This window comes from Dipodomys spectabilis, unplaced genomic scaffold (assembly GCF_019054845.1).
Source record: "Dipodomys spectabilis isolate Male_0828 unplaced genomic scaffold, ASM1905484v1 ptg000360l, whole genome shotgun sequence".
NCBI lineage: Eukaryota > Metazoa > Chordata > Mammalia > Rodentia > Heteromyidae > Dipodomys > Dipodomys spectabilis.
The window spans coordinates 1,678,681-1,705,745 of record NW_024871037.1 but is presented as its reverse complement, the minus strand read 5'-3'; the positions used below and the strand labels follow the sequence as shown (position 1 = coordinate 1,705,745).

General features: G+C 52.5%; 1 protein-coding gene across 3 annotated transcripts in view; it reads left to right on the top strand.

Annotated features, from left to right (window-relative positions):
* The window catches only part of Celsr3 (cadherin EGF LAG seven-pass G-type receptor 3), a 35,150-nt gene extending 8,620 nt beyond the window's left edge, over nucleotides 1–26,530 (top strand). The window contains exons 5-36 of one of the 3 annotated variants that reach the window (XM_042665960.1): nucleotides 305–393; nucleotides 515–672; nucleotides 1,295–1,458; nucleotides 1,727–1,852; nucleotides 1,950–2,119; nucleotides 2,505–2,690; nucleotides 3,133–3,249; nucleotides 3,624–3,795; nucleotides 4,047–4,188; nucleotides 4,277–4,397; nucleotides 5,476–5,659; nucleotides 5,955–6,056; nucleotides 6,280–6,294; nucleotides 7,298–7,392; nucleotides 7,755–7,964; nucleotides 8,509–8,704; nucleotides 9,428–9,583; nucleotides 10,781–10,952; nucleotides 11,453–11,620; nucleotides 12,028–12,154; nucleotides 12,238–12,444; nucleotides 12,896–13,070; nucleotides 13,302–13,414; nucleotides 15,392–15,471; nucleotides 16,403–16,526; nucleotides 17,236–17,352; nucleotides 17,694–17,842; nucleotides 17,924–18,033; nucleotides 18,588–18,746; nucleotides 19,672–19,872; nucleotides 21,135–22,023; nucleotides 25,122–26,530. In XM_042665960.1, the coding sequence (XP_042521894.1) occupies nucleotides 305–393; nucleotides 515–672; nucleotides 1,295–1,458; nucleotides 1,727–1,852; nucleotides 1,950–2,119; nucleotides 2,505–2,690; nucleotides 3,133–3,249; nucleotides 3,624–3,795; nucleotides 4,047–4,188; nucleotides 4,277–4,397; nucleotides 5,476–5,659; nucleotides 5,955–6,056; nucleotides 6,280–6,294; nucleotides 7,298–7,392; nucleotides 7,755–7,964; nucleotides 8,509–8,704; nucleotides 9,428–9,583; nucleotides 10,781–10,952; nucleotides 11,453–11,620; nucleotides 12,028–12,154; nucleotides 12,238–12,444; nucleotides 12,896–13,070; nucleotides 13,302–13,414; nucleotides 15,392–15,471; nucleotides 16,403–16,526; nucleotides 17,236–17,352; nucleotides 17,694–17,842; nucleotides 17,924–18,033; nucleotides 18,588–18,746; nucleotides 19,672–19,872; nucleotides 21,135–22,023; nucleotides 25,122–25,149 (5,222 nt within the window). In that variant the 3' untranslated portion in view covers nucleotides 25,150–26,530. Of the gene's footprint in view, nucleotides 1–304; nucleotides 394–514; nucleotides 673–1,294; nucleotides 1,459–1,726; nucleotides 1,853–1,949; nucleotides 2,120–2,504; nucleotides 2,691–3,132; nucleotides 3,250–3,623; nucleotides 3,796–4,046; nucleotides 4,189–4,276; nucleotides 4,398–5,475; nucleotides 5,660–5,954; nucleotides 6,057–6,279; nucleotides 6,295–7,297; nucleotides 7,393–7,754; nucleotides 7,965–8,508; nucleotides 8,705–9,427; nucleotides 9,584–10,780; nucleotides 10,953–11,452; nucleotides 11,621–12,027; nucleotides 12,155–12,237; nucleotides 12,445–12,895; nucleotides 13,071–13,301; nucleotides 13,415–15,391; nucleotides 15,472–16,399; nucleotides 16,527–17,235; nucleotides 17,353–17,693; nucleotides 17,843–17,923; nucleotides 18,034–18,587; nucleotides 18,747–19,671; nucleotides 19,873–21,134; nucleotides 22,024–25,121 lie in introns of all 3 variants that reach the window. The other 2 variants (XM_042665959.1, XM_042665958.1) reach the window with 2 other exon arrangements.
* Nucleotides 26,531–27,065: the final 535 nt, after the last annotated feature.

Here is a 27,065-nt window from a genome sequence, read left to right as displayed (position 1 = left end):
TCCTGATGGTGTGTTCACTAGAAGGTATCCTAATCAGCCATACACTGTGTTTTTATTGATTTTTTTTTTTTTTTTTTTGGTCAGTCATGGGGCTTGAACTCTGGGCCTGGGCACAGTCCCTGAGCTCTTCAGCTCAGGTATCCTAATCAGATACATTCAGGATGACCCTGGGAATAACTGTACATAGATGACTAGGGTGGGGGGTGGGGGGGGTGGGGGGGGTGGGGGTGGGATAATCCCAACAGCTCCAGACTATCCTCTCCATGAATATTTATTTCCCTCATGCATATTTATTTCCTCATAGGTGAATCGAACACAGTGGTCAGCCCCACAGTTCCAGGGGGCCTGAGTGATGGGCAGTGGCACACAGTACATCTGAGATACTACAACAAGGTGGGCACCGCCCTTAGCATAGTGTTTGTGGGGTAGGGTGGGGGTGGGAGTTAGGATTCTGAGTTCTGTCCCTCAGGGGTTACCCTAGGGGCATTGTTGACTGCTGTGCCTGGGTCTTTAGCCCCGGACAGATGCCCTAGGGGGTGCTCAGGGCCCTTCCAAGGACAAGGTGGCTGTGTTGAGCGTGGATGACTGCAATGTGGCTGTGGCTCTGCAGTTTGGTGCCGAGATTGGCAACTATTCATGTGCGGCTGCTGGTGTACAAACAAGCTCCAAGAAGTGAGGCCCCTACCCCACCCCCCATCCCTATGCCCACTGCTAACCACAGCCCACCCCAATGCTTCACATACCCCAGCCTGCCAAATTCCCTGTCCTCTCCCCTACACTGCCAGGATTCCCTCTCCATTCAAAGATCCTAATGCCTACTCACTCTAGCCCCCGATCCTGTTTTTACCTCTTGAGTTCATGCTTCCACACACAAATAAGTCTTTTGGTAGTCGTCAGGCATCTGGTCTACCAAAGTCTCCACCTCCGCCCCCCCTCCTTACCCCTTCACCCAAGTGTCTAATGTCACACATCCCCAGCCTTGTAACTTCACACCCAGCCCTACTGATCTCACTCCCCAATCCCACTTCTCCACCTCCTATCTCAGCCACCTAAGTGCCTCGCCTTCATCAGAGTCCTCACCCCCAACTCCCCAATCTTTCTCCAGACCATCTGTTCATCATGATCTCTCCTTTGCACCCCTAAACTCCTTCCCCTAGCTTGACCTCTTTCCTCAGTCACTCTGCCCTCAGTTTTTACCCCTCCTCCTCTCCCCCCATAACTCCCAGTGGCTCTCCACAAGTGACTCTATCCTCTGGTCCCAGTCCTACCAATGACCCAGACCACTGACCCCCAGGTCCCTGGACCTGACGGGCCCTCTGCTTCTGGGGGGTGTCCCCAACCTCCCGGAGAACTTTCCCGTGTCCCACAAGGACTTCATTGGCTGCATGCGAGACCTGCACATCGACGGCCGCCGAGTGGACATGGCGTCCTTCGTCGCAAACAATGGCACAGTAGCAGGTAGGCCTGAAGCCTCCACTGGCCTCCCCCACCCCCCAGTTCCCTTATGGCCTTGTCCCCATAAGCAGTGGGTGGAGGGCCGCACAGGGTGACTCTGTATCTGACCCCAACGAAGTGCCTTTAGGGCCTTACCTCTCTACCAGCTCCATCTCTAACCCAACATGAGGCTGAAATCTGGTCCATTTTCAGTCCCTCTACACCCCAGTATCCTGAGATCACGTACCCTTTTGTCATGTTCTCGTATCTCCCACACACCTTCCTCTCCCAGGCTGCCAGGCCAAGCTGCACTTTTGTGACTCAGGTCCCTGCAAGAACAGTGGCATCTGCTCAGAGCGCTGGGGTGGCTTCAACTGTGACTGCCCTGTGGGCTTTGGTGGCAAAGATTGTCGGCTCAGTGAGTTGGACAGACAACACAGGGCCGGAGGGGGCTCAGAGGGGAAGGTCTGTTTCTAGGGAGGGGCCTATAACCCTGCTTCTCTTATCCCCCTCAGCCATGGCCCATCCTTACCATTTCCATGGCAACGGCACACTGAGTTGGGACTTTGGAAATGACATGGCTGTGTCTGTGCCGTGGTACCTGGGGCTGGCATTTCGGACACGGGCAACACAGGGGGTCCTGATGCAAGTGCAGGTTGGGCCACACAGCACGCTCCTCTGCCAGGTGTGTCTGTTTTTCTAAATCCTTTCCTATCCCTTTGGTTCCCAGTCTCTGATGAGAAGTCTAGGCCTGGTCACATACCATATTTCTCAGATATCCTGGAAATATGGATAACCCCCGCCTCGGGCCCCTTGACTCTTTTCCCCTCTGCAGGTGCAAGAGATAAGCGTAACTCTTCCTTGTTCTAACTGACCCTTGGTCCTGCCCTTTGCCCCCAACCCATACCAACAACACAATGCCACCTGGCATAGTACCCTGGCTGCAGGTAGATCTTTGACTCTCTTGTTCTGCTCTTTGATCTTCCTGATTGCTGAACCCTCTGATCTGATCTCCTAGCCTCAGCCCAATGTGGGGCTCTAACCCTAGGATTCTACATCTCGACCCACAGGTAGATCAGGGGTTGTTGTCCATAACAGTAACCAGAGGCTCAGGCCGGGCTGCCCACCTCCTGCTGGATCAGATGACTGTCAGTGATGGCCGATGGCATGATCTGAGACTGGAACTGCAGGAGGAGCCAGGTGGCCGGAGGGGCCATCATGTCTTCCTGGTCTCCTTGGACTTCAGCCTCTTCCAGGTCTGACCTCTGACCCGATTCTCAGTCTTCCAATCAGACTTCACCTCATTTGACCTTACCCCCTAGCCCACTTCCTCTCTGTTCCCTCTGATGTTCTTCCTCCAGTCTCTACGCATATCCCTGCTCTAAGCCCACTCTACCAGCCAGGTGAGCCCATGGGGAGGTCTTCATGTCAGGGAAGCTAGTCAGAATCCTGGCCTAGTCTTGAGGAGTCTTTATATAGCCAGAACTTTGCCTGACCTCTTAAAAGCTCCTGATCCCTTCCCTAATCCCACCCTACTTCAGGTCAAGATTGTAATAGTTCAAAGTTGGCTCCAAGAAGGAAAAGCCCTCTCTGAGCACTGGTTCATAGTAGGCTAGAAGAAGGCCAATGCTGACTTTAGGATATGCTAGGGTTCCATTAGGTACCCCACTCTTAGGACTGATGATCTACCTCCTCCAGGACACCATGGCTGTGGGGAGTGAGCTTCAGGGCCTGAAGGTAAAGCAACTCCATGTGGGCGGCCTGCCCCCCAGCAGTAAGGAGGAGGTTCCTCAGGGTCTGGTCGGCTGCGTCCAGGTGGGAATCAGCATGGGAACTTGGTATGGGGGCCATTAAGGGTCATGAGTGGGATATTAGCAGCTCCTAGGGACTTGAAAAGCAGCATTAAAGTAGGTTGACTTGGTGGGGGGGGGGGGGGAAGAGGGAGGGAGAATAAAGATCCAGAGCAATCAGGAATAGGTCAATCCTTTGTGTGTGGTAATGGAGGTGAGAGTCATTAGGAATCTCATTAGGGCAGCATTTCAATGTGTGGGTGCTATGTTAGGGCTGTCTTTAAAGGACGGGGGGAGACTGCATGTCAGGGAATCATCAAACAGAGTGCCTGGCTCTGGAGCGCTTGATGTTGGGGTACCTTGACCTGGGGCTTAACCCCTTGCTGGCTGTATCCACAGGGGCTGTGGCTCGGCTCAACACCTTTGGGGTCCCCAACCCTGCTACCTCCCACCCACCGAGTGAATGTGGAGCCGGGCTGTGTCGTGACCAACGCCTGCGCATCGGGACCCTGTCCACCTCATGCTGACTGCCTTGACCTCTGGCAGACCTTTTCCTGCACCTGCTGGCCAGGTAGGGCCGTGGGGTGGGGTGTGGGGGGTGTGGAGACTGGAGGGCACAGAGGAGACTAGGCCTGGCTGCTGTCCCTCAGCTCTTCAGCTCAAGGCTAACGCTCTACCACTTGAGCCACAGTGCTACTTCTGGCTTTTACAGTTTATATGGTACTGAGAAATTGAACCCAGGGCCTCATGCATGCGAGGCAAGCACTTTACCACTGAGCTACCTTCCCAGCCTCGTTCTAAGCTTCTTGACCCAATCTGTAGGTTACTATGGCCCGGGATGTGTGGATGTGTGTCTCTTGAACCCATGTCAGAATCAGGGGTCCTGCCGGCACCTCCCAGGGGCTCCCCATGGCTATACCTGTGACTGTGTAACTGGCTATTTTGGTCACCACTGTGAACACAGGTGAGAGGCTGGAGACTGAGAGGCTAGAAGGGGTCAGGGAGGGTCACTGAGCTAAAGGGAAGGCCCTTATACCTCATTTCATCCCCAGGATGGACCAGCAGTGTCCTCGGGGATGGTGGGGGACCCCAAACTGTGGGCCCTGCAACTGTGATGTCCACAAGGGTTTTGACCCCAACTGCAACAAGACGAATGGGCAGTGTCACTGCAAGGTTTGCCTGGCCACTGACCTTTTTTTTGGGAGGGGGGCAGGGGAAGACCATATTAGGACTTGAATTTAGGGCCTCGGTTACTGTCCCTTGTTTACCCAAGGCTGATGCTCTACCCTTTGAGCCAAAGCTCCACTTCAGGATTTTGCTGAGATAAGAGGCTCACAGACTTTCCTGCCAGAGCTAGCTTCCCTGTCAGAGCTAGCTTCGAACTGTGATCCTCAGATCTCAGCCTCCTGAGTAGCTAGGATTACAGGCACAAACACTTGGTTCCCCTTGACTTTTTATTTATTTTTATTCTATCTATCTATCTATCTATCTATCTATCTATCTATCTATCTATCTATCTATCTATCTATCTATCTATCTATCTATCTATCTATGTTGGCTGTAGGGCTTGAACTCAGGGCCTAGGCGTTGTCCCTGAACTCTTTCACTAAGGCTAGTGTGCTACCACTTTTTTGGGGGGGATCTGGTTATGGGGCCTGAACTCTGGGCCTGAGCGCTGTCCCTTAGCTCTTCAGCTGAAGGCTAGTGCTCTACCACTTGAGCCACAGCACCACTTCCGGCTTTTTTTTTTTTTTTTTGCTTATGTGGTGCTGAGGAATCAAACCCAGGACCTCAGGCATGCAAGGCAAGTGCTCTACCACTGAGCCACCTTCCCAGCCCCCAGTGCTACCACTTTGAGCCACACAGTGCCACTTCCAGTTTTCTGGTGGTTCATTGGAGATGAGAGTCTTGGGGGACTTTCCTGCCCAGACTGGCTTTGAACCACGATCCTCATATCCTCAGCCTCCTGAGTAACTAGCGTTACAGGTGTGAGCCACCAGCTCTTGGCTTTCCCCCTGACTTTTAAATACCTTCCTTCGACAGCTAGCTAACCTCTACTTCTTGATTTGGGGCTTTTACCTGTGTCCTGTGACTTAATTGCCGCCCCTAAGCCTTCTCTTATCTTCCTATCAGGCTAGTCTTCCTTTGGGCCTGTGAACCCCTAATTCTTTCACCCTTTGAACCAAAGGCCTAAGATCCCTACCTTAAACCCTGACCTCTGACTTCAGGCCCCTGACCTATCCTCAAACAGGAGTTCCATTACCGACCTCGGGGCAGCGACTCCTGCCTCCCATGTGACTGCTACCCGGTGGGTTCCACCTCGCGCTCCTGTGCACCCCACAGTGGCCAGTGTCCCTGTCGCCCAGGAGCCCTTGGCCGCCAGTGTAACAGCTGTGACAGTCCTTTTGCAGAAGTGACGGCCAGCGGCTGCCGAGGTGAGCAGACTCTACCCAGTTCTACCTATAGCTTCCATGCCCTACCTTCTCCCTCCCCCTCCTCCCCACTGGTTATGGGGCTTGAACTCAAGGCCCAGGTGCTGTCCCTGAGCTCTTTTTTGCTCAAAGCTAGCGCTCTACCACTTGAGCCACAGAGCTACTTCTGGCTTTTTCTGCTTATGTGGTGCTGAGGAATCGAACCCAGGGCCTCATGCATGCAAGGCAAGCACTCTTACCTCTGAGTCACCTGCCCAGACATCTGGCCTGTCATCTTCAGTGCTTTTTCTCTCCGTAGTGCTCTACGATGCCTGCCCCAAGTCCCTGAGATCTGGTGTGTGGTGGCCTCAGACCAAATTCGGTGTCTTGGCAACAGTGCCTTGTCCCCGGGGGGCCCTGGGTGAGTATGTAATGATGGGCAAAACATAGCTCAGGGAAGGAGCAGGGACTGTTCCCTGACTGCTAGAGCCACCTCTTTTCCTAAACTGGGGGGGCCTTGTATCTGCCAAGAGGTGGGAGTCGGGTAGGAATGTGTGTGAGGTCCTTCCTACCCTCTGGGGACTCTGGGTCTCGCCCTTACACCCTCATTAAGCCTCCGTCTGTTTCTCTTGGCTTCTGGGCAGGAATGCGGGGTGCAGGTAAGGGGTACGTGTTTGCTCAGGTGCGCTGCCCCCCCCTCCCACTGCCAGAGCTTTTGCAGATCCCTCGTGCTGCTTAAGGTCCTTGCAGTCCCCCTTCCCTACTGCCGGAGGTCCCTAAAAAAAAAATCCATTCCCTATTACCAGAAGTCTCTGGAGGCCCCTACTGGTTGCCAGATCTCCTGGGTTCCCTTCAGATTCCTCCCTACTGCCTATAACCTATGGAGACCTTGCTCCACTCCCTGAGGCTCTTCCCTAATTGGCTGAGCTGCAGCCCTACCCCTCTGGCTGAGGCCGCCAACAGCCCCTCCCTGCTGCTTGGGATCTGTGCCATGGCTGAACAGAGATAATCTGTGTGCGCATGCTCCTGCATATGTCATTCTGTGCCTGTGCATGCGTCTGTGGGTCTGTCTTGAGGGGATTCAGGGTTCTGTATCTAGGTTAGGGTCCCTTCTGTTTGCTAGTTAACAAGCCCAGGTCACCTTCCATCCCAACCCCACAGACAGTCACCATTGGGATAACTAATTAAAATGTATGGAGGACTCTAAATCCCACCCCCACATGGGTCCCACATAGTCCTGGAAGACCTTGTCTGTGTTGGTGTGTTTGTGTGTAATTGAGAGAGTACTATGTGTCTGTGTGCTTGCTGTCACATATGTGTGTGTGAGCAAAATGTGTGTGTGTGTGTGTGTGTGAATGTGAATCTGGCCTGTCTGTGAACTCATCCTGGCCCGTGTGTGTGTTGGAATGAATGTGTGTGTGCACGTGCGCGCATGCTCAGTTCATCCTTGTGCCCTATTATGTGTGTGGTGGTGAGCATGGTCCACAAAACCTCTCAGGTTTTGGCCAGCAAAGCAAGCCCCTGGGCACCCATCTGGATCTGGGCTGCAACATCTAGGTATCAAGCCATAGAGGCCCATACTGCAGGGCGTCCCCCCCAGAATTAGAGGGGGCTGTGGTCACCCTGTTAGCAAAGGTAAATCAAGGGGTTACCTGCCCCTAGGTGCTGCTGTGCGGTTGTGTGATGAAGACCACGGATGGCTGGAGCCCGACCTTTTCAACTGTACGTCCCCTGCCTTTCGAGAACTCAGCCTGCTGGTAAGGCTCTGCCCAGACTTGTACTCAAGGTTTGGGGTGGGCTCCAGATCCCACATCCTATCTCTTGATGACCCCCCCAACCCTGGGCTTTTCCTTCAGTCTAGTCAAACCTTTCATCCTGTAAGCCTGTGGTGTGTGTGTGTGTGTGTGTGTTCTGGGGCTTGAACTCAAGGCTTGGGTACTGTCCCTAAGCTTTCGTGCTCAAGGCAAGCACCCTACCGCTTGGGCCACAGTGCCACTTCTGGCTTTTTTCTGCTTATGTAGTGCTGAGGAATCAAACCCAGGGCCTCATGCATGCGAGGCAAGCACTCTACCACTGAGCCACCTTCCCAGCCCCAATATTTGCATTCTTGTCCCGGCAGCTGGATGGTCTAGAGCTGAACAAGACGGCACTAGATACGGTGGAGGCCAAGAAGCTAGCTCAGAGACTACGTGAAGTGACTGGCCAGGCCGACTACTACTTTAGTCAAGATGTCCGCGTCACTGCCCGCCTGCTGGCTTATTTGCTGGCCTTTGAAAGCCGTCAACGAGGATTTGGCCTGACAGCCACACAAGATGCCCACTTCAATGAGGTAGGCCTACATCCTGTGTTCCCATAAACTAGCTCTGAGATTCCCCCTGTTCTTTTGCATCCCAGCTCCCTCATCTCCCAGCCCTAGATCCTCAGCTCAAGAACAGACCTGCAAGCCAGGTGCTGGTGGCTCCTGCCTATATTCCTAGCAACTCAGGAGGCTGAGATCTGAGGATCGTGGTTCAAAGCCAGCCCAGGCAGGAACGTTAGTGAGACTCTTCTCTCCAGTTAAGCACCAGAAAACTGGAAGTGGAGCTATAGCTCCAAGTGGTAGAGCACTAGCCTTGAGCTGAAGAGTTTAGGGACAGCATTTAGGCCCTGAGTTCAAGCCCCATGACTACAATTGACCTGTAAGAGATCATTAAATCAGACCTGTGGGGAAATAAATGTTCTGGATTGTTTCCCTTCCTTTGCACTATCCAGCCCGCCTTCTTGCTTCCTGGTTCCCTTTCTGAGTAACTGGGCAGTCCTCTCATATCTGCCCTATCTCTTTAAACATTCTCACTACCTAGTTAAACCCAACTGTATTATCTCCATCCTTCCAGAATCTACTGTGGGCTGGCTCTGCACTGCTTGCTCCAGAGACCGAGGACTTGTGGGCAGCCCTGGGGCAGCGGGCCCCCGGGGCCTCCCCTGGCAGCGCAGGCCTGGTACAACATCTGGAGGAATACGCAGCCACGCTGGCGAGGAACATGGAACTCACTTACCTGAATCCCGTGGGGCTGGTGACACCCAATATCAGTGCGTGGTGGAGAGGGTAGGGCGGGACGGGGATGGGAAAGAGCAAGGGCTGCTGGGTAGCCTAGTGGCTCACACCTGTCACCCTAGCTACTCAGGAGGCTGGGCTCTGAGGTTACTGGATTAAAGCCAGTCTGAGCTGGAAAGTCCGTGAGCCTCTTATCTCCAATGAACCACATGAAACCGGAAGTGGAGCTATGGCTCAAGTGGTAGGGCACTAGCCTTGAGCTCAAAGAGCTCAGGGACAGTGCCCAGGCCCTGAGTTCAAGCCCCGCAACCACCAACACCAAAACAAAAAGACAACCTAAAGAGGGGGTGGGGGGAGAGCAAGAATTTGTAGATCCAAAAGGCTGACACTACTGATGCCATCAGCACTTGCTAGAAAAAGGCCCTGCACTAATAGCAAGGAAAATGTGGCTCAGAAAAGTAAGGTGCAGGGGCTGGGAATGTGGCTTAGTGGTAGAGTGCTTGCTTAGCACGCATGAGGCCCTGGGTTCGATTCCTCAGTACCACATACACAGAAAAAGTCAGAAGTGGCGCTGTGGCTCATGTGGTAGAGTGCTAGCCTTGAGCAAAAAAGAAGCTCAGGGGCAGTGCCCAGGCCCTGAGTTCAAGCCCCAGGATTGGCAAAAAATAAATAAGGTGCACCATGGGGTAGATGGGAGTGAGACCCTTGTTATAGGAAGAAAGGTCCTTGAGGGGGTCACTTTTCTCTCTTCTGGGCAGTGCTCAGTATCGACCGCATGGAACACCCTAGTTCTGCACAGAGTACCCATCGCTACCCTCGTTACCACAGCAACCTTTTTCGGGGCCAGGATGCCTGGGATCCTCATACCCATGTGTTACTGCCTTCCCAAACTCCACGGCCATCCCCATCCCAAGGTAAGAGCCCTTGAGGGCTGGGTACATGGCTTAGTTGGTAGAATGCTCGCCTAGCATGCAGGAAACCCTGGGTTCGATTCCTCAGTACCACATACACAGAAAAAGCCGGAAGTGGCACCATGGCTCAAGTGGTAGAGTGGGAGCCTTGACCACAAAGAAGCTCAGGGACAGTGCCCAGGCCCTGAGTTCAAGCCCCAGGATCAGCACAAAAAAACAAAAACAAAAAACCTTGAGTAATCCCCACAACAGGTCCTGTCTCCCTGTCCTTCCCTACAACAAACATGTTGCCTTCTATTTTAATTTTAATTTTTTTGGTTTTGTGCCATCCTGGAACTTGAACTCAGGGCCTAGGAGCTGTCCCTGAACTTTTTTTGTTGTTGGTCATGGCTAGCACTCTACTACTTGAGCCACACCACCTTTCCCCTCCCCCTTCCCTCTTCTCCCCCTTTTCCCTCCTCCTCCTCCTCCTCTTCCTCCTCCTCTTTTTTTCTGGCTTGTTTTTTGGGGGTAAATTATTGGAGAGAAAAGTCTCACAGACTTTCCTTCCCAGGCTGCCTTTAGGCCACGATACCCAAATTTCAGCCTCATGAGTAACTAAGATTACAGGTATGACCTACTGGTATATGACTCTTCTTCATTTTTTTTCCTTTTTTTCTATTTTCTTTTCCTTTTTCCCTTTTTTTAAAATTTTTTCTTTTCTTTTTGTGCCACTACTGGAGCTTGAACACAGGACCTGAACACTGCCTCCTACATTTTTCACTCAAGGCTAGCACTGGGCCATTTGAGCCACAGTGCTATGTCCTGCAGTTTTCTTTTTGTTTTGCTTTGTTTTTTCAGTTGTGGGGTTGAACTCTGGGCCTGGGCACTGTCCCTCAGCTCTTCAGCTCAAGGCAAACACTCTACCACTTGAACCACAGCGCCACTTTTGATTTTCTGAGTGGTTTATTGGAGATAAGAGTCTCAGGGACTTCCCTGCCCGGGCTGGATTTGAACCATGATCCTCAGATCTCAGCCTCCTGAGTAGCTAGGATGACAGGCATGAGCCATAGGTGCCTGGCTTGAACGTTTCTTTAATAGGCCCCTTCCCCACTTCCTAGCAGTGGACCTGCAGGGACCAGATCCCCATGCTTGGTACTGGGATTGTGGGTGCTCGGGTTCAAAGGTCACTGACAATGACTTTCCCTTCTGCCCCAACAGTTCTTCCCACAGGAAGCAGCACAGAAAACTCCAGTGTCTCCAGTGTGGTTCCCCCACCGGTTCCCCCAGAACCCGAACCGGAACTCGGCATCTCCATTGTCATCCTCCTCGTGTACCGCACCTTGGGGGGTCTGCTCCCTGCCCAGTTCCAGGCTGAGCGCCGAGGTGCCAGGTACCATGGGTAGAGCTACTCCCAGTTTGGTCCTGCCCCCAAACTTCCTGTGAGTTTCTACCTGGCCTAACTGGCTGATAGAGATAGGCAGACACTGACTGTTGGAGTCCTAAGGGTGATGGAAGGGAAATTTTGAGGCAGAACTGACCAGACAGAGTTACTCAGGCCTCAGTCCTCAGTCCGGGGAGTGAGTCTTCAAATCCCAGCAACCCAGCAGAGGCTGGAAGTTTTCTTAGAAAACTTCCTAGATCCTAGATCCATGGTTAGCTATAACAACTGGTATGGGGTGGGTAGATTGTCAGATCTTATGTGGGTGGGGTTGGAGGTGTGGCTTAGCTGGTAGAGCACCAGCAAATGAGCCAAAGCGTCAGGTACCAAATTCAAGACCTGGTCTTGCACTTTTAAAACAAGAGCTTAAGTAGGTGTGTTTGGTGGTGGTTGGGGCAGGAGCGGGGGTAGTGGTATTGTAGGTGTCCAAACTCAGATGTGTGTTTCCTCAGGCTGCCCCAAAACCCTGTAATGAACTCTCCGGTGGTCAGCGTGGCTGTGTTCCATGGACGCAACTTCTTAAGGGGTGTCCTGGAGTCCCCCATCAGCCTTGAGTTCCGCCTGCTACAGACAGCTAATAGGAGCAAGGCGATCTGCGTGCAGTGGGACCCACCTGGCCCGTGAGGACTCCATTCTGGAACTCTTTTGGTCCCTCTGTTAGGCCCTAGGAAGCCAACTGATTGTCCCCCACTCCCCCGCTTGAGGCCCCTGTCTGTGTCACTAAACCCGTTAAGAATCTTCCTATAGCTGCGAATGTGGCTTAGTAGTAGAGCGCTTGCCTAACATGCATGAAGCTCTGGGTTCCATTCCTCAGTACCACATAAACAGAAAAGGCCAGAAGTGGTGCTCAAGGGGTAGAGCACTAGCCTTGAGCTGAAGAGCTGAGGGACAGTGCCCAGGCCCTGAGTTCAAGCCCCACGACCAAAGGCTCAGCTCCTCTCCCATGAACCTCTTCCAAGACCGTCCTTCCTTGTGGTGGGGCACAGGCGGGGAGGAGAAGGCAGGGCTATGTGTCCTGTGGTTTCAGGGAAGAGCAGCATGGCATGTGGACAGCGCGGGACTGTGAGCTGGTGCACAGGAACGGGTCCCATGCCTGGTGTCGCTGCAGCCGGACAGGCACCTTCGGGATTCTCATGGATGCCTCTCCACGTGAGGTGAGACTGTATGCAACATCTGGAAAAATGGGGCAAGGAAAGTTCTGCTCCCATTCCCAGTGACCATCTCTGTGTGTCCCCAGCGGCTGGAGGGCGACCTGGAATTGCTGGCTATATTTACGCATGTGATCATAGCCATGTCAGTGGCTGCCCTGGTGCTGACAGCAGCCCTCCTACTGAGCTTGCGCAGCCTCAAGTCCAATGTGTGTGGGATCCATGCCAATGTTGCAGCAGCCTTGGGGGTGGCCGAGCTCCTCTTCCTCTTAGGGATCCACCGGACCCACAACCAGGTTTTCTTTTTTCTATTTTTCTCCTGTCAGTCCTGGCATTTGAACTCAGGGCCTGGGCACTGTCCCTGAGCTTTTCAGCTCAAGGCGAGTGCTCTACTACTTTGAGCCACAGCTCCACTTCTGGTTTTCTGATGGTTCATTATAGATAAAAGTCTCATGATCTTTCCTGCCTGGGCGGGCTTTGAACCACGATCCTCGGATCTCAGTCTCCTAAGTAGCCAGGCGTCAGCCACTGGCACCTGGCTTAGGTTTTCATGTTGTCCTGTTGTCTCCAATCTGGGGGGAGTTGAAAAGGACTGGGGGCAAGGCTCAGCGTCCGAGTTCAGGGACTAAGGTTTGGGGTAAAAGATGCTGCGGTTTTGGGGGCAGAGGTGGGAAGCAGATGTTTGGGGAGGGGTCAGGAGAGGTCCTGACCACCACCCCACCCCCAACATACACGCTCTGCCTTCAGCTGGTGTGTACTGCGGTGGCCATCCTCCTGCACTACTTCTTCCTCAGCACCTTTGCGTGGCTCCTGGTGCAGGGCCTGCACCTCTACCGCATGCAAGTTGAGCCACGCAACGTGGACCGTGGTGCCATGCGCTTCTACCATGCCCTGGGCTGGGGCGTCCCCGCTGTGCTGCTGGGTGAGGCCACGCCCACTCACCGTTATGACCCCGCCCCCAACCTCTGTCCATCACTTGATCCGACCCAGTTCCATGCTCCTCATTCTGGATCATATTCGCCAACATTAACCTCCCGGCAGCTTCCTTCCCCGCCCCCCATCTCCACAGGGAGGAATCCACTTACTCTTACCCTTTTCTGCTGCTCACTCGTAGGCAGTCTGAACTCTCGGTCTATCCTTTCTTTTTTCCAAGGTCTCGCTGTTGGCCTGGACCCCGAGGGCTACGGGAACCCTGACTTTTGCTGGATCTCTATCCACGAACCTCTCATCTGGAGTTTTGCCGGCCCTGTCATCCTTGTCATAGTGGTAAGTGCCCGGCGCTAGGCACAACTTGTGTGCCACCTGTGGGCTTCCCTCCCAAGGGGAAGGGAGGGTGTGAGGGAGAGTGCTGAGGGCACCAGGTTGGCTGTCTATACATTTCTTGGGCTCCTTTCTTCTCCAGTGTCTGGTCCTAGATTCAAGTTCTAGGGAGATGGGAGCAGGCACTATGCCAGGCTTAGCACTTCTCCTGCCTCCTTCTTTCTACATCTCTGTCTCTGTCTCTCTCTCCCTCTCTTTCTCTTTTGGTCATTATTTCTTTTTTGTTGTGTTGGAGCTGCTGCTCCTGGGGCTTGAACTCAGGGCCTGGCTACTGTCCCTGAGCTTTTTCATTGAAGACTAATATTCTACCATTTTGAACCACAGCTCCACTTCCACTTTCTGGTGGTTCATTGGAGATAAGAGTCTGACAGACTTTCTTACCCAGGCTGGCTTTGAACCTTCATCCTTAGATCTCAGCCTCCTGAGTAGCTAGGATTATAGACATGAGCCATCAGCACCTGGCTTTGGTCACTCTTTCTTTCTTTCTTCCTTTCTTCCTTCCTTCCTTTCTTTCTTTCTTTGTCGGTTGTGGGGCCTGAACTCTGGGTGCTGTCCCTCAGCTCTTCAGCTCAAGGCTAGCGCTCTACCACTTGAGCCACAGCACCAGTTCCAGTTTTCTGAGTGGCTTATTGAAGATAAGAGTGTCACAGGCTTTCCTGCTTGGGCTGGCTTTGAACCATGATCCTGGGATCTCAGCTTCCTGAATAGCTAGGATTACAGGTGTGAGCTATCGACACTGGCCCCGTGTGTGTGTGTGTGTGTGTGTGTGTGTGTGTGTGTGTGTGTGTGTGTGTGTGTGTGTGTGTGTGTGTGTGTGTGTGTAAGCCTTTTTTGCTCAAGGCTAGTGCTTTAACAATTGAGCCACACCTTCACTTTCAATTTTTTGGTGGTTAGGTGAACAAGAATCTCATAGACAGCTTGGCACTGGTGGCTCAAGCCTGTCATCCTAGCTAATCAGGAGATCTGAGGATTGAAGTTCAAAGCCAGCCTGGACAGAAAAGTCCGTAAGACCTTTTTTTTTTTGCCAGTCCTGGGGTTTGAACTTAGGGCATGAGCACTGTCCCTGAGCTTCTTTTTGCTCAAAGCTAGTGCTCTACTACTTGAGACACTGGGCCACTTTCGGCTTCTTCTGTGGATGTGGTACTGAGGAATCAAACCCAGGGCTTCATGCATGCTAGGCAAGCACTTTACTATTAAACCACATTCCCAGCCCCCATAAGACTTTTATTTTTTTTTGGGTCCGGTCATGGGGCCTTAACTCTGGGCCTGGGCACTGTCCCTCATATCTTCAGCTCAAGGCTAGTGCTCTACCACTTGAGCCACACTGCCACTTCTGGCTGTTTTCTTTTTGCTTATGTGGTGCTGAGGAATCGAACCCAGGGCCTCAGGCATGTAAGGCAAGCGCTCTACCACTGAGCCACCTTCCCAGTCCCCGCATAAGACTTTTATCTCCAAATAATCACCAGAAAACTAGAAGTGGAGCTGTGACTCAAAGTGGTAGAGTACTAGCTTGGAGTAGAAAAGCTCAGAGACAGTGCCCAGGCCCTGAGTTCATGCCCCACAACTGACAAGGAAAAAATAAATAAAAAACCAAAGACCAAAAAGTAGAATCTCATAGACTTTGTTTCCCCCTGGCTGGTTTGAACTGTGATTCTCTGATATCAGCCTCCAGAGTAGCTAGGATTACAGGCATAAGCTACTTGGTGCCAGCTCCTGTGATTTGAAGCTCCTTTATCTCTTTTTGTTTCTGATCTCTTCCCCCCCCCCCCCCTCCTCCCCCACCACCTCAAGGAGCATGATTGTGTGTATGTTTCTCACTTTTTCTGCCTTTCAGTATCACTTGGTCTGTGTCTCATTGTCTCTCACTATTCCTCTCTCTCCTTTTCCATCCTGCCTGGCTGGACACGCCGATCATGGGTCCAGATGAATGGGACCATGTTTCTCCTTGCTGCCCGCACAGCCTGTTCCACAGGGCAGAGGGAGGCGAAGAAGACCTCTGTGTTGTGAGTTGGCTGGGATCATTGTCAGGATGACACCTGCATGGGTGGGGTCAGGCCCAGACCCCCACTCCCCATCCCAGAAGACCCCTGGTGTCGTTTGAGCTCCAAATTCTGCATGAAGGGAAAAAGTCACACCTGCCTGGCCTGTGGTCCCTCTCTGTACCTTTGTCGTATGTTGCTCCACATTCCCGTTCTTCTGTCTTCATGGTTCTCCTGACCTGTCTTTATTTATTTATTTATTTTGGTCAGTCGTGGGGCTTGAACTCAAGGCCTGGGCGCTGTCCTCAAACTCTTTCATTGAAGGCTAGCACTCTAGCGCTTGAGCCACAGCACCACTTCCGGTTTTCTGGTGGTTCATTGGAGATAAGAGTCTCATGGACTTTCTTGCCCTGGCTGGCTTTGAACCGTGATCCTCAGATCTCAGCTTCCTGAGTAGCTAAGATGACAGGCATGAGCCACTAGCACCCAGCTTGCCCTGTCTTTTCTTTCTTTCTTTTCCTTTCCTGGGGCTTGAACTCAGGGCCTGGGCGCTGTCCCTGAGCTACTTTTCCTCAAGGCTAGCACACTACCACTTGAGCCACAGCGCCACTTCTGGCTTTTTCTGTGGACATGTTACTGAGGAATCGAACCCAGGGCTTCATGCATGCTAAAGCAAGCATTTTACCACTAAGCCACCTTCCCAGCCCTTGCCCTGTCTTTTCTGTGATTTCAAATCGCTCCATATTCCTGTGTCTTCCCCATGTTTTTCCATGGCTCCCATAGTGCTCTTCCCGTTCTTTGCGTGACTGCTCCTCTTCCCTAGTCTCCTCAGTGCTCCATGTTTCTGTGTGAGTTCTTTCTCTTCCACATCTCCATGTGACCCCCGCCCTGTTGTGTCCTGGCGTGGCCTTCCTCCAGCCCTGCTTGACCTCTGCATGTCTTCCCGCCACAGCAGGACACTGCGCAGTTCCTTTCTGCTCCTTCTGCTGGTCAGTACCTCCTGGCTCTTTGGCCTCCTGTCAGTTAACCACAGCATCCTGGCCTTCCACTACCTCCATGCTGGACTCTGTGGCCTCCAGGTACCTTCGGCACCCTAGATAGGGCATTGTCCTAAGGCCTGGAGCTCCTATTGACTGGATGATGGGTGCTGGTTGGGTGTTCTTTTCAGAACCAGACAGGACAGCTGGAGTTCTCAGCTAGATCCACTGAGGTCAGGCTGGGTATTGACCTTGGATTGACCTTAACCCTACAGCTCTCCTTTTTTTTTTTTGTTGGGCATGGGGCTTGAACTCTGGGCCTGGGCACTGTCCCTGTGCTCTTCAGCTCAAGACGAGCGCTCTACCGCTTGAGCCACAGCACCACTTCTGGTTTTCTAGTGGTTTATTGGAGATAGGAGTCTCACTGACTTTCCTGACCAAGCTGACTTTGAACTGTGATCCTCAGATCTCAGCCTCCTGAGTAGCTAGGATGACAGGCGTGAGCCACCAGCACCCGGCTGCAGCTCTCCTGATCTCCAGTTGACCCCCAGATTGTCAATGACCCCATGCACTCCTGCCTTTGACCCCTTCCCTCCCCCCCCCGCCCTCACTGCCTCACTGCCTTTCCCCAAGTCCCTTTCTGAGCCCCTTTTCCCCCAACTTGGACTCATCACTGACTCCCTACAGTGACTTGATACCCCACTGTTGACCTTTAGAAATGTCTACTGGCCCCACTAGACCTCCCAATGGGCCCTCCTTTGACCTTCTGTGATCTCTCAATGACCCTTCTTTGATTCTCGCTGACCCACAGGGCCTGGCCGTGTTACTGCTCTTCTGTATCCTGAATGCAGATGCCCGGGCCGCCTGGACACCAGCCTGTCTAGGCAAGAAGGCAGTACCAGAAGAGCCAAGGCCAGCACCAGGGCCGGTGAGGGACTGCCAGGGCCCAGAGAGGTTGGGATTCAGAGTCCAAGGAGGTCTCCCCGTTTTGTCCCCCCCCTTTTTTTTGCCACTCCTGGGGCTTGAACTCAGGACCTAGGCACTGTCTCTGAGCCTCTTTTTGCTCAAGGCTAGCACTCTTGCCACTTGAGCCACGGTGCCATTTCTGGCTTTTTCTCTGTCTATGGTACAGAGGACTTGAACCCAGGGCCTCATGCATGCTAGGCAAGCATTCTACCCTTAAGCCATATATACCCCAGCTTTCAGTTTTGAGGTTTCCTCAAGCCTGGCCTCACATCCCTGTCCCACCCATCTTCCCCTCCTCCCCAGGGGCCTGGGGCCTATAACAACACGGCTCTCTTCGAGGAGAGTGGCCTCATCCGTATCACTCTGGGTGCCTCTACTGTCTCGTCAGTGAGCAGTGCCCGTTCTGGCCGGGCCCAGGACCAGGACAGCCAACGGGGCCGCAGCTACCTCAGGTAAATGATCACCACCCAGAGCTTAGTCCAGTTCCATTTCCCCAAAGCTTCTTAGCATGATCCCCTCTTCTGCACTTCCAGGGACAATGTCCTGGTTCGACATGGCTCGGCTGTTGACCACACTGAACACACCATCCAGGCTCATGCTGGCCCCACTGACCTGGACGTGGCAATGTTTCATCGAGATGCTGGTGGAGTTAGAGCCCTGGGTCAAGGGAGGAGGGAGGCAGTGGGTCTCTCCCTGATCCCATTTCTTTGGCTAAAATTGGGGAGCTGTGGCTGAGTGGGATGAGTACTCCCCCCGCCCCCCCCCCCCCCATCATTACCTCAAGGAAATCACCTAAAACCCAGCCCTGGCTCTCCCAACCCACTGTGAACTCATCCCTAAGAAGTCCCAGCTCTGTTGCTGCCAATTCTATTCCAAGTTCTTCCTAGTCTCTTATCCTAGGGCTTTAATTCAGGGCCTAGGTGCTTGTCTCTGAGCTTTTATGCTCAAGGCTAGAGCTCTCCCACTTGAGCCACAGCTCCACTTCTGTCTCTGGGATGGTTCATTGGAGATAAGAGTTTCATGGGTCTTCCTGCCCAGGACTGACTTTGAACCACAATCCTTAGATCTCAGCCTCCTGAGTAGCTAGGATGACAGGCGGGAGCCACCAGTGCCTGGCTTCTTGCCCTGTTCTATCCCCTGGGACTCTCACCTCCCCAGGCAACTGCTGTACTTTCCTCCTGCCTTTTCCAACTCCAGGAGCAGACTCTGACTCTGACAGTGACCTGTCCTTAGAAGAGGAAAGGAGTCTGTCCATCCCATCTTCAGAAAGCGAGGACAATGGCCGGACACGAGGGCGCTTCCAACGTCCACTCCGCCGGGCCGCCCAGAGCGAGAGGCTCCTTAGCCACCCCAAAGGTGACAAGAATCCTCTGACCCCATGGATGACGAAGGGGCACCTCATATTTCACTTGGATGTGAATCAGGGACCCTGTCTGTCCTCAGGATGTCAGGATGTCTGGGTCTGAGACCCATTGGGATCCTCTCATGTACAAGCTTTCGTGTGTGTGTGTGTGTGTGTGTGTGTGTGTGTGTGTGTGTGTGTGTGTGTGTGTGTGTGTGTGTGCGCGCGTGCATGCGCGCACTGCTGGGGCTTGAACTCAGGACCTAGGCACCATCCCCTGAGGTTTTTGCTGAAGGCTAGTGTTTTGAGCCACAGCGCCACTTCTGGTTTTCTGATGGTTCCTTGGAGATAGGAGTCTCATCATCTTTCCTGCCTAGGCTAGCTTTGAACCGTGATCCTCAGATCTCAGCCTCCTGAGTAACCAGGATGACAGGTGTGAGCCACTAGCACCTGGCTCCTGTCTAGGTATCTAATGTGTTCAGGGGGTCCTGGGAACTGCAGGATGAGGTCCTGGTTGATAGGATTTCCCTCCAGCTTCTTGGCTTTCCTGTGGATTGGAGTTCAGTCTGGTTTTTCTGATTCCTCAGCCAAACAGCACTTTCTCCTGTTCTCCTTCCTGCTCAGTGCAAATGGCCAGGGTTTAAAGGGTTACAAGAGTCCAGGGGTCAGCTGGGAATGTGGCTTAGTGGTAGAGTGCTTGTCTAGCATGCATGAAGCTGGGTTCCATTCCTCAGTACCCCATATACAGAAAAAAGCCAGAAATGGTGCTGTGGTTCAAGTGGTAGAGCATTAGCCTTGAGCAAAAGAAATTCAGGGACAGTGCCCAGGCCCTGAGTTCAAGCCCCAGGACTGGCAAAGAGAAAGAGTCGAGGGGTCACTGTGTGTGACAACTACCATGATCAAAACCAGATGATCCTGTTCCCTGCTCTGGCTTCACAGATGTGGATGGGAATGACCTCCTCTCCTGCTGGCCAGCCCTGGGAGAGTGTGAAGCAAGCCCCTGTGCCCTGCAGACCTGGGGCTCTGAAAGGCGTCTGGGCCTAGACACCAGTAAAGATGCAGCCAACAACAACCAGCCCGAGCTGGCCCTGACCAGTGGGGATGAAACCACCCTGGGCAGAGCCCAACGCCAGAGAAAAGGTATGATCTCTGACCTTTGACCTTTGGATGCAATTGGGTTTGAGGAAAGGGGGTGGGGGGGGCAGATTTCAGCTTCCTGATCCCAAATCCCAAGAGCTCAGCTTCCTCTGATTTAGAAATCCCTCCACCTCTCTCCCTCACCCCCGTGAGACTCGTATCTCCAATGAACCACCAGGAAATTGGAAGTGGTCGGAAAAGCCGGAAATGGTGCTGTGGCTCAATGTGGTAGAGCTCTAAGAGCAAAAGACCTCACTCAGGAACAGCACCCAGGCCCTGAGTTCAAGCCCCACTACTAACAGGAAAAGATGGGCTGGGAAGGTGGCTCAGTGGTAGAGTGCTTGCCTTGCATGCATGAGGCCCTAGATTCGATTCCTCAGCACCACAGAAGCAGAAAAAGCCAGAAATGGTGCCATGGTTCAAATGTAGAGTGCTTGCCTTGAGTTGAAGAGCTGAGGGACAGCGCCCAGGCCCAGAGTTCAGGCCCCATGACCGACAAAAATAAAAAAAAAAAAGAAGAAAAAAAAAAGAAACACTTTCTGTTCATGGACACTGGGGAGTGAGAGTCAGAGGTGTTGAGTTTGTACTTGGTGTGTCACGGGTGTCTGAGGGATGTCTGGGGGACAGAGAGTGACAGACAACAATTAGAAGTAGCTGGATTCATGAGTGTCCTCTCAGAGTTGCCTCTGCCCTTCCCTAAGTTTTGTTTTGTTTTGTTTATGTTTGGGGTGGCATGCGCGGTTGTGCACCAGTCCTGTGCCTTGAACTTGGGGCCTGAGTGCTGTCTCTGAGCTCTTTTTTTTTTTCCACCAGTCCTGGGGCTTGGACTCAGGGTCTAGGTACTGTCCCTGACCTTCTTTTGCTCAAGGTTAGCATTCTACCATGCCATAGCGCCACTTTCAGCTTTTTCTACTTATGTGGAATCGAACCCAGGGCTTCATGCATGCTAGGCAAGCACTCTACCACTAAGCCACATTCCCAGCCCTATCTCGGAGCTCTTTTGCTCAAGGTTAGCATTTCCAGCATTTTGGGAGATGATTAATAAGAGTGTCACAGGTTTTTCTGCTCAGGGCTGGCTTTGAACCTGGATCCTCAGATCTCTGCTAGGATGACAGGTGTGAGCTACCCATGCCCAGCTCAACTCCATTATAGGGACTCAAATGGCTTGTCACAAGCCCCGATCTAGGGGATCTTTTCCCCTCTTCACCTGCACCCCCACCCCGACACCCCCACCATTCCCTGGCTGCTGTTCTGTTTGTCCCTAGGCATCCTGAAGAACCGGTTGCAATACCCACTGATGCCACAGACTCGAGGCGCTCCAGAGTTGTCCTGGTGCCGGGCAGCCACGTTAGGCCACCGTGCTGTGCCAGCTGCCTCTTATGGTCGCATCTATGCTGGTGGGGGCACTGGCAGTCTTTCCCAGCCAGCCAGTCGCTATTCTTCTCGAGAACAACTGGATCTGCTCCTTCGGCGGCAGCTGAGCCGAGAACAACTAGAAGAGGCCCCTCTCCCTCGACTACATCCCCTGAGCAGGCCTGGTTCCCAAGAACGCCTAGATGCTGTTATACCATGTCGCCTCGAACCCCGAGATCGGGGCAGTACCCTACCACGGAGGCAGCCACCCCGGGACTATCCTGGTACCATGGCTGGTCGCTTTGGATCACGGGATGCATTGGATTTAGGGGCACCCCGAGAATGGTTGAGCACCTTGCCCCCACCCCGCCGTCCCCGGGACCTCGAGCCTCAGCACCCACCTCTGCCCCTCTCTCCTCAGCGGCAACTCTCGAGGGATCCCCACTTGCCATCCAGGCCCCTGGACACTCCGTGTAGGAGTTCAAACTCTCGAGAACCCCTGGATCAGGGGCCTGGTCAGCATCCCTCACGGGAGGCCCTGGGCCCCCCGCCACAGCCGCTCAGAGCTAGGGAGGAGCTGGCCAGCGGCCCCAGCCATGGTCCTTCCACAGAGCAGCTGGACATCCTTTCTTCCATCCTTGCCTCTTTCAACTCCTCAGCCCTCTCGTCTGTGCAGTCATCCAGCACGCCCTCCGGCCCACACACCACCGCCACCCCTTCCGCCACAGCCTCAGCCCTGGGACCCTCCACGCCTCGCTCTGCCACGTCACACAGTATTTCAGAGCTGTCACCTGACTCAGAGTAAGCGAGGCCCAACACCCTCCTCCACTCAGGGCAACTTCCTGCGTACCTGGCTTCCATCACAGAATGGGGGGTGGGACTAGCAGGCAAGTAGAGATGACTTCCGGCTGGCCCCGCATGGTCTCTGGCAGGCAGTGGGAAAGTAACCAGCAGGGACTTGCCAAGCTTGTGATTATTGCAGCCAGCCTCCCTTCCCCCAACCTCCCAGATAAGAGCCTCCCAAAAGGCTGGAGCAAGAAGAAAGGGCAAGTTGGGAGTCAAGGCCTCTAAGTGGGAGGTAACCCAGTATTTGCAAGGGGCAATGAAGAAAAGGGGAGTCTTTGTTCAAGGAGGCTCTGATTAAGAGGTCATGTGGGACCCAGGATATGCCAGACTGAAAAGCCTGCTTTTGTTTGTTTTTGTATTACTGCTGGGGCTTGAACTCAGAGCTTGGGCACTGTCGCTCCATTTTTTTTGTTTTTTGTTTTTTGGGGTTTCTTTGCTAGGTCTGGAGCTTGAATTCTGGACCTGGGTGCTGTCCCTGAACTTCTTTTGCTCAAGTCTAGCACTCTACCACTTGAGCCACAACATCACCTCCAGCTTTTTCTGAGTAGTGTTTTTGGGAAATAAGAGTCTCACAGACTTTCCTACCCAGGCTGGCTTTGAACCACGATCCTCAGATCTCAGCCTCCCAAGAAGCTAGGATGACAGGCGTGAGCCACCGGCACTCAGCTATCCCTTAGCTTTTTTACTCCGGGCTAAAGCTCTACCCATGAGCCACTGTTCCACTTTTGACTTTTTAGTGGTTGATTGGAGATAAAAGTCTCATGAAGGGGCTGGGAATGTGGCTTAGTAGTAGAATGCTTGCCTAGCATGCATGAAGTCCTGGGTTTGATTCCTTAGTACCACATACATAGAAAAAGCCAGAAGTGGTATTGTGGCTCAAGTGATAGAGTGCTAGCCTTGGGCACAAAGAGGCTCAGGGAGAGCATCCAGGCCCTGAGTTCAAGCCCAGAACTAGCAAAAAAAAAAAAAAAAGACTTCATGGACAACTGGGTACTAGTGGCTCACGCCTGTCATCCTAGCTATCTAGGAGGCTGAGATCTAAGGACCACAGTTCAAAGTCAGCCTAGGCAGGTAAGACTGTGAGACTTATCTCCAATGAACCACTACAAAACTGGAAGTGGTGCTGTGGCTTGAAGTGGTAGAGTGCTAGGCTTGAGCAAAAAATGCTCAGGGATAATCCTCAGGCCCCACAACTGACCAAAAATAATGGGTCTTATGGACTTTCCTGCCTGAGCTGGCTTCAGATTGTGATCCTCAGATCTCAGCCTCCTGAGTAGCTAGGATGACAGGCCTGTGCTTCCCCCCCCACCCCCCCTTGCCGGCACCCTGCCATTCAAAGGGCTTTTGTTAAGGGATTATGTGGGGCATCAGGATATGCCACATTGAAGAGACTTACATGAAGGACAAATAATTCATTCACGGCTGTATTCAGTCAATATTAAGTTCCTCCCCACTGGGGGCACTATAGGGTGGGGCTTAGAAGGTTAAATTGCAGCCTGAATGGCAGTTGAGTCCAGTAGGAATGGTAGATGTGGAAAGGGATGAGGGGTTTCCAAATATTGTAAACTAATAGGAGTTTTAAAGATAAGACTTCCGGCTGGGTGCTAGTGGCTCATGCCTGTCATCCTAACTAGTCAAGAGGCTGAGATCTGAGGATCACAGTTCAAAGTCAGCCCGGGCAGGAAAGTTCCTGAGACTCTCATCTCTGATAAACTACTCAGAAAAAGCCAAAAGTGGCCCTGGGGTTCAAGCGGTACAGCACTAGCCTTGAGCAGAGAGGCTTGGGGACAGAACCCAGGCCCTGAGTTCAAGCCCTAAGATCAGCGCGCGCGCGCACACACACACACACACACACACACACACACTACACAAAAGGAAGGTAGGCACCTGTAGCTCATGCCTATAACCCTAGCTACTCAGGAGGTTGAGATCTGAAGATCGTGGTTCAAAGCCAGCCTGGGCAGGAAAATCCATGAGAGTCTTATCTCCAATGAGCCACCAGAAAACCGGAAGTGGCTCTGTGGCTCAACAGCTGAAGACCTCAGGGATAGTAATGCCCAAGTCCAGAGTTCAAGCCCCACAACCAACAACAACAGAAAAGACAAGAGGAGGAAGGAGAGCTCTTGGGATTGGGGTCTGGAGCGCTGAAGGGATGCTGAAGGGTAGGGATGAGAGAGAGCTGATTTACCACCTGGATCCCCTTGTTTTCTAGACTTGGGGTTTGGCCATGTGGCAGGAGGATGGGGGGACTGAGCAGGGGCTCAGAACTCTCAAAACTCTGAGTTTAAGTTTCTGTCAGAGTTCTCTGAGCCTTAGTTTCCTCATCTTTATAAGGGGTCTATAGAGACAAACTCCTTGAGATGTGATGACTGGTGACATTACCTGTGTCACGTGGTTAGTAGGTGCTCTTAAGCCAGGCGCTGGTGGCTCACGCCTATAATCCTAGCTACTCAGGAGGCTGAGATCTGAGGATCACAGTTCAAAGCCAGCCCGGGGAGGAAAGTCTGTGAGACTCTTATCTCCAATAAACCACCAGAAAACCGGAAATGACACTGTGGCTCAAGTGGTAGAGCGCTAGACTTTAGCTGAATAGCTGAGGGATAGCGCCCAGGCCCAGAGTTCAAGCCCCACAACTTGACAAAAAAAAAAAAAAAGGTAGGTGCTCTTAAAAGAAAAGACCTAAGCCAGGCACTGGTAGCTTACACCTGTAATTTTAGCTACTTAGGAGGTTGAGATCATGGTTCAAAGCCAGTTTGGGCAGGAAGTCTGTGAGACCCCTATCTCCAATGAACAAAAAAAAAGATCAGAAATGGAGCTGTAGCTCAAGTGGTAGAGCACTAGACTTCAGCAAAACAACCTAGGCCCTGAGTTCAAGCCCCAGTATTAGCACGAGAGAGACAGAGACAGAGGCGAGATGGACAAAGAGAGAGAGAGGTAGGCAACCATGGAGCCTTGCTGATGAGTTTGGGAGAGTTGGAAGTGGTAAAGCCCAGAACTACCTGACATTAGGTCCTCTCAGCACTGACTTTTCCTTTCTACCTCCAACTCTACAGAGTTCCCAGAAGCGAGGGTCATTCCTGAGGACCAGCCGAGGGCAATGGAGGACTTGGGCCAACAAGAAAGAGACTCCAGGAATCCGGGACATGGATCCCAAGGCAGACTCCAAGGAGCCCTCTCTCAGCTCTCACTGCAGAGCGGAGATTCCTTGCACATCTGCGAGCATGCGCGTGACAGGTGCCCAGGAGGCAGGGACTAAAGGGGAGGACTTTTATATGTTTTGTACCTTTGTAACCAGAGAGAGAGATGCTTATGTTATTTTTCAGCTTTTCTGTCTCCCAAGGGGGTGGGAAGGTGGGAGAGGATGGGGGAAGGGAGGTGGTGGCGTCTGAGGCTGAGCTGGGACGGGGGAAGGGGACAGAGGGAGAGGGAGAAAGATGTCGTTTGGTCCCATTTGACTCCTTAGACCATATGCTCTTTTTTTTCCTCATCTGTCACAGGCAACAGATACAGGCCAAGTCCCCTCCCTCCTCTACCCTACCCTAAGGTTGATCTAAAGATTGTCAGGACCTAAAGTACAGAATTTTATCTTTGGTTTTCTTTTCTTTTTCTTTCCTCTTTTTTTTTTTTTCTTTTACCCTCAGTGACCTACAGACCAAACTTCTTGAACTGCGGTGGGGGTGGGGTGGGTCTTGCAAACAGGTCCTCTGATTTCCTCTTGGGGGCTCATTCGGGCCCATCTTCCCTGTAGATGTGTGTGTTTAGTATATGGGGTCCCTGCCACTTACTGCCTTATGACCTAGGACAGATGCTGCAGGTGCTTGGTGTAGCAGCAGCTGTCATGTTTACAAAGCAAGGCTTCCCTTTCTCCCTCAGGGAGGGGGCTCAGGCCTCTCCCCACACAGCCCTGCAGACAGTGGGTGTAGGCCGAGGCATCTGCTGCTGGCCCCTGCTCCTACCTGAGCAAAAGTTGTGGTGCCATTTGATTCTCTGAGGGTTGGGTGAACTAAGGGAACAGGAACAAGGGAATTCAAGACCTAGAATGTAGATGCTGGGGGGCCTGGGTCTCTCATGTTTACAGGATACCCCCCTCCCCCAGCCTCCCAGTCCCTCTGGTCCCAGGGCTGCAGAATCAAACTCCTTCCATCCCTCTGTTATTTATTCCCTTATAAAGGGGGAAAAAAAGGATTGTTAGGACCTGTTCACAAAACTCACTTGTGTTACTGCTCTTTGTCTGATGTCCAGATCTGTGGACTTAAAAAACAAAAAATTGTTACTTTGTTTACAGGTGGGGATTTATTTTTTTATTTATTTTTTTAACTTTGTTTACAACTTACAGCTTTTGAGCTTTTATACTTTGTTTACAATTGAGAATTTTGTTGTTGGTTTTTAACTTTCCTTTGTCCACACGTGAAAGGTAGGGAAAGTGGGAGAGGGGCTTGGACCTAGCCTTTTTTTTTTTTTTTTTGCCAGTCCTGGGGTTTGGACTCAGGGCCTGGATACTGTGCCGGAGCTTCTTTTGCTCAAGGCTAGCACTCTACCACTTGAGCCACAGTGTTACATCCGGCTTTTTCTGTGTATGTAGTACTGAGGGATCGAACCCAGGGCTTCATGCATGTTAGGCAAGCGCTCTACCACTAAGCCACATTCCCAGCCCAGGACATAGCTATCTTGAGGGGAGTTTTTACCATCAGCCCCTCCCCAAGCTCCCAGGCCAAAGGTCAGTCTTGAACCACCCCCTTTAAACAACACACCTAGGAGGTCTAAAAGTATCCTCTGACCTCCAGGAACTGTGGTTTATGCAGGATTTGGGGTGTTCTGTGCAAAGACCTCCACACCCCTACCCCATGCAAACTTTTTGGAGTAATTTCGGAGGAGATTTAAAAAAAAAATCCTGTTTCACTGACTGGTGCTAAAGCTCACCAGCCAGCAACCCAGCTAGCTCTCCTTTACCCAGAAGAATTCCAGCCTTTGAAGGGCTGTGGCCTGCTGTGGGTGGG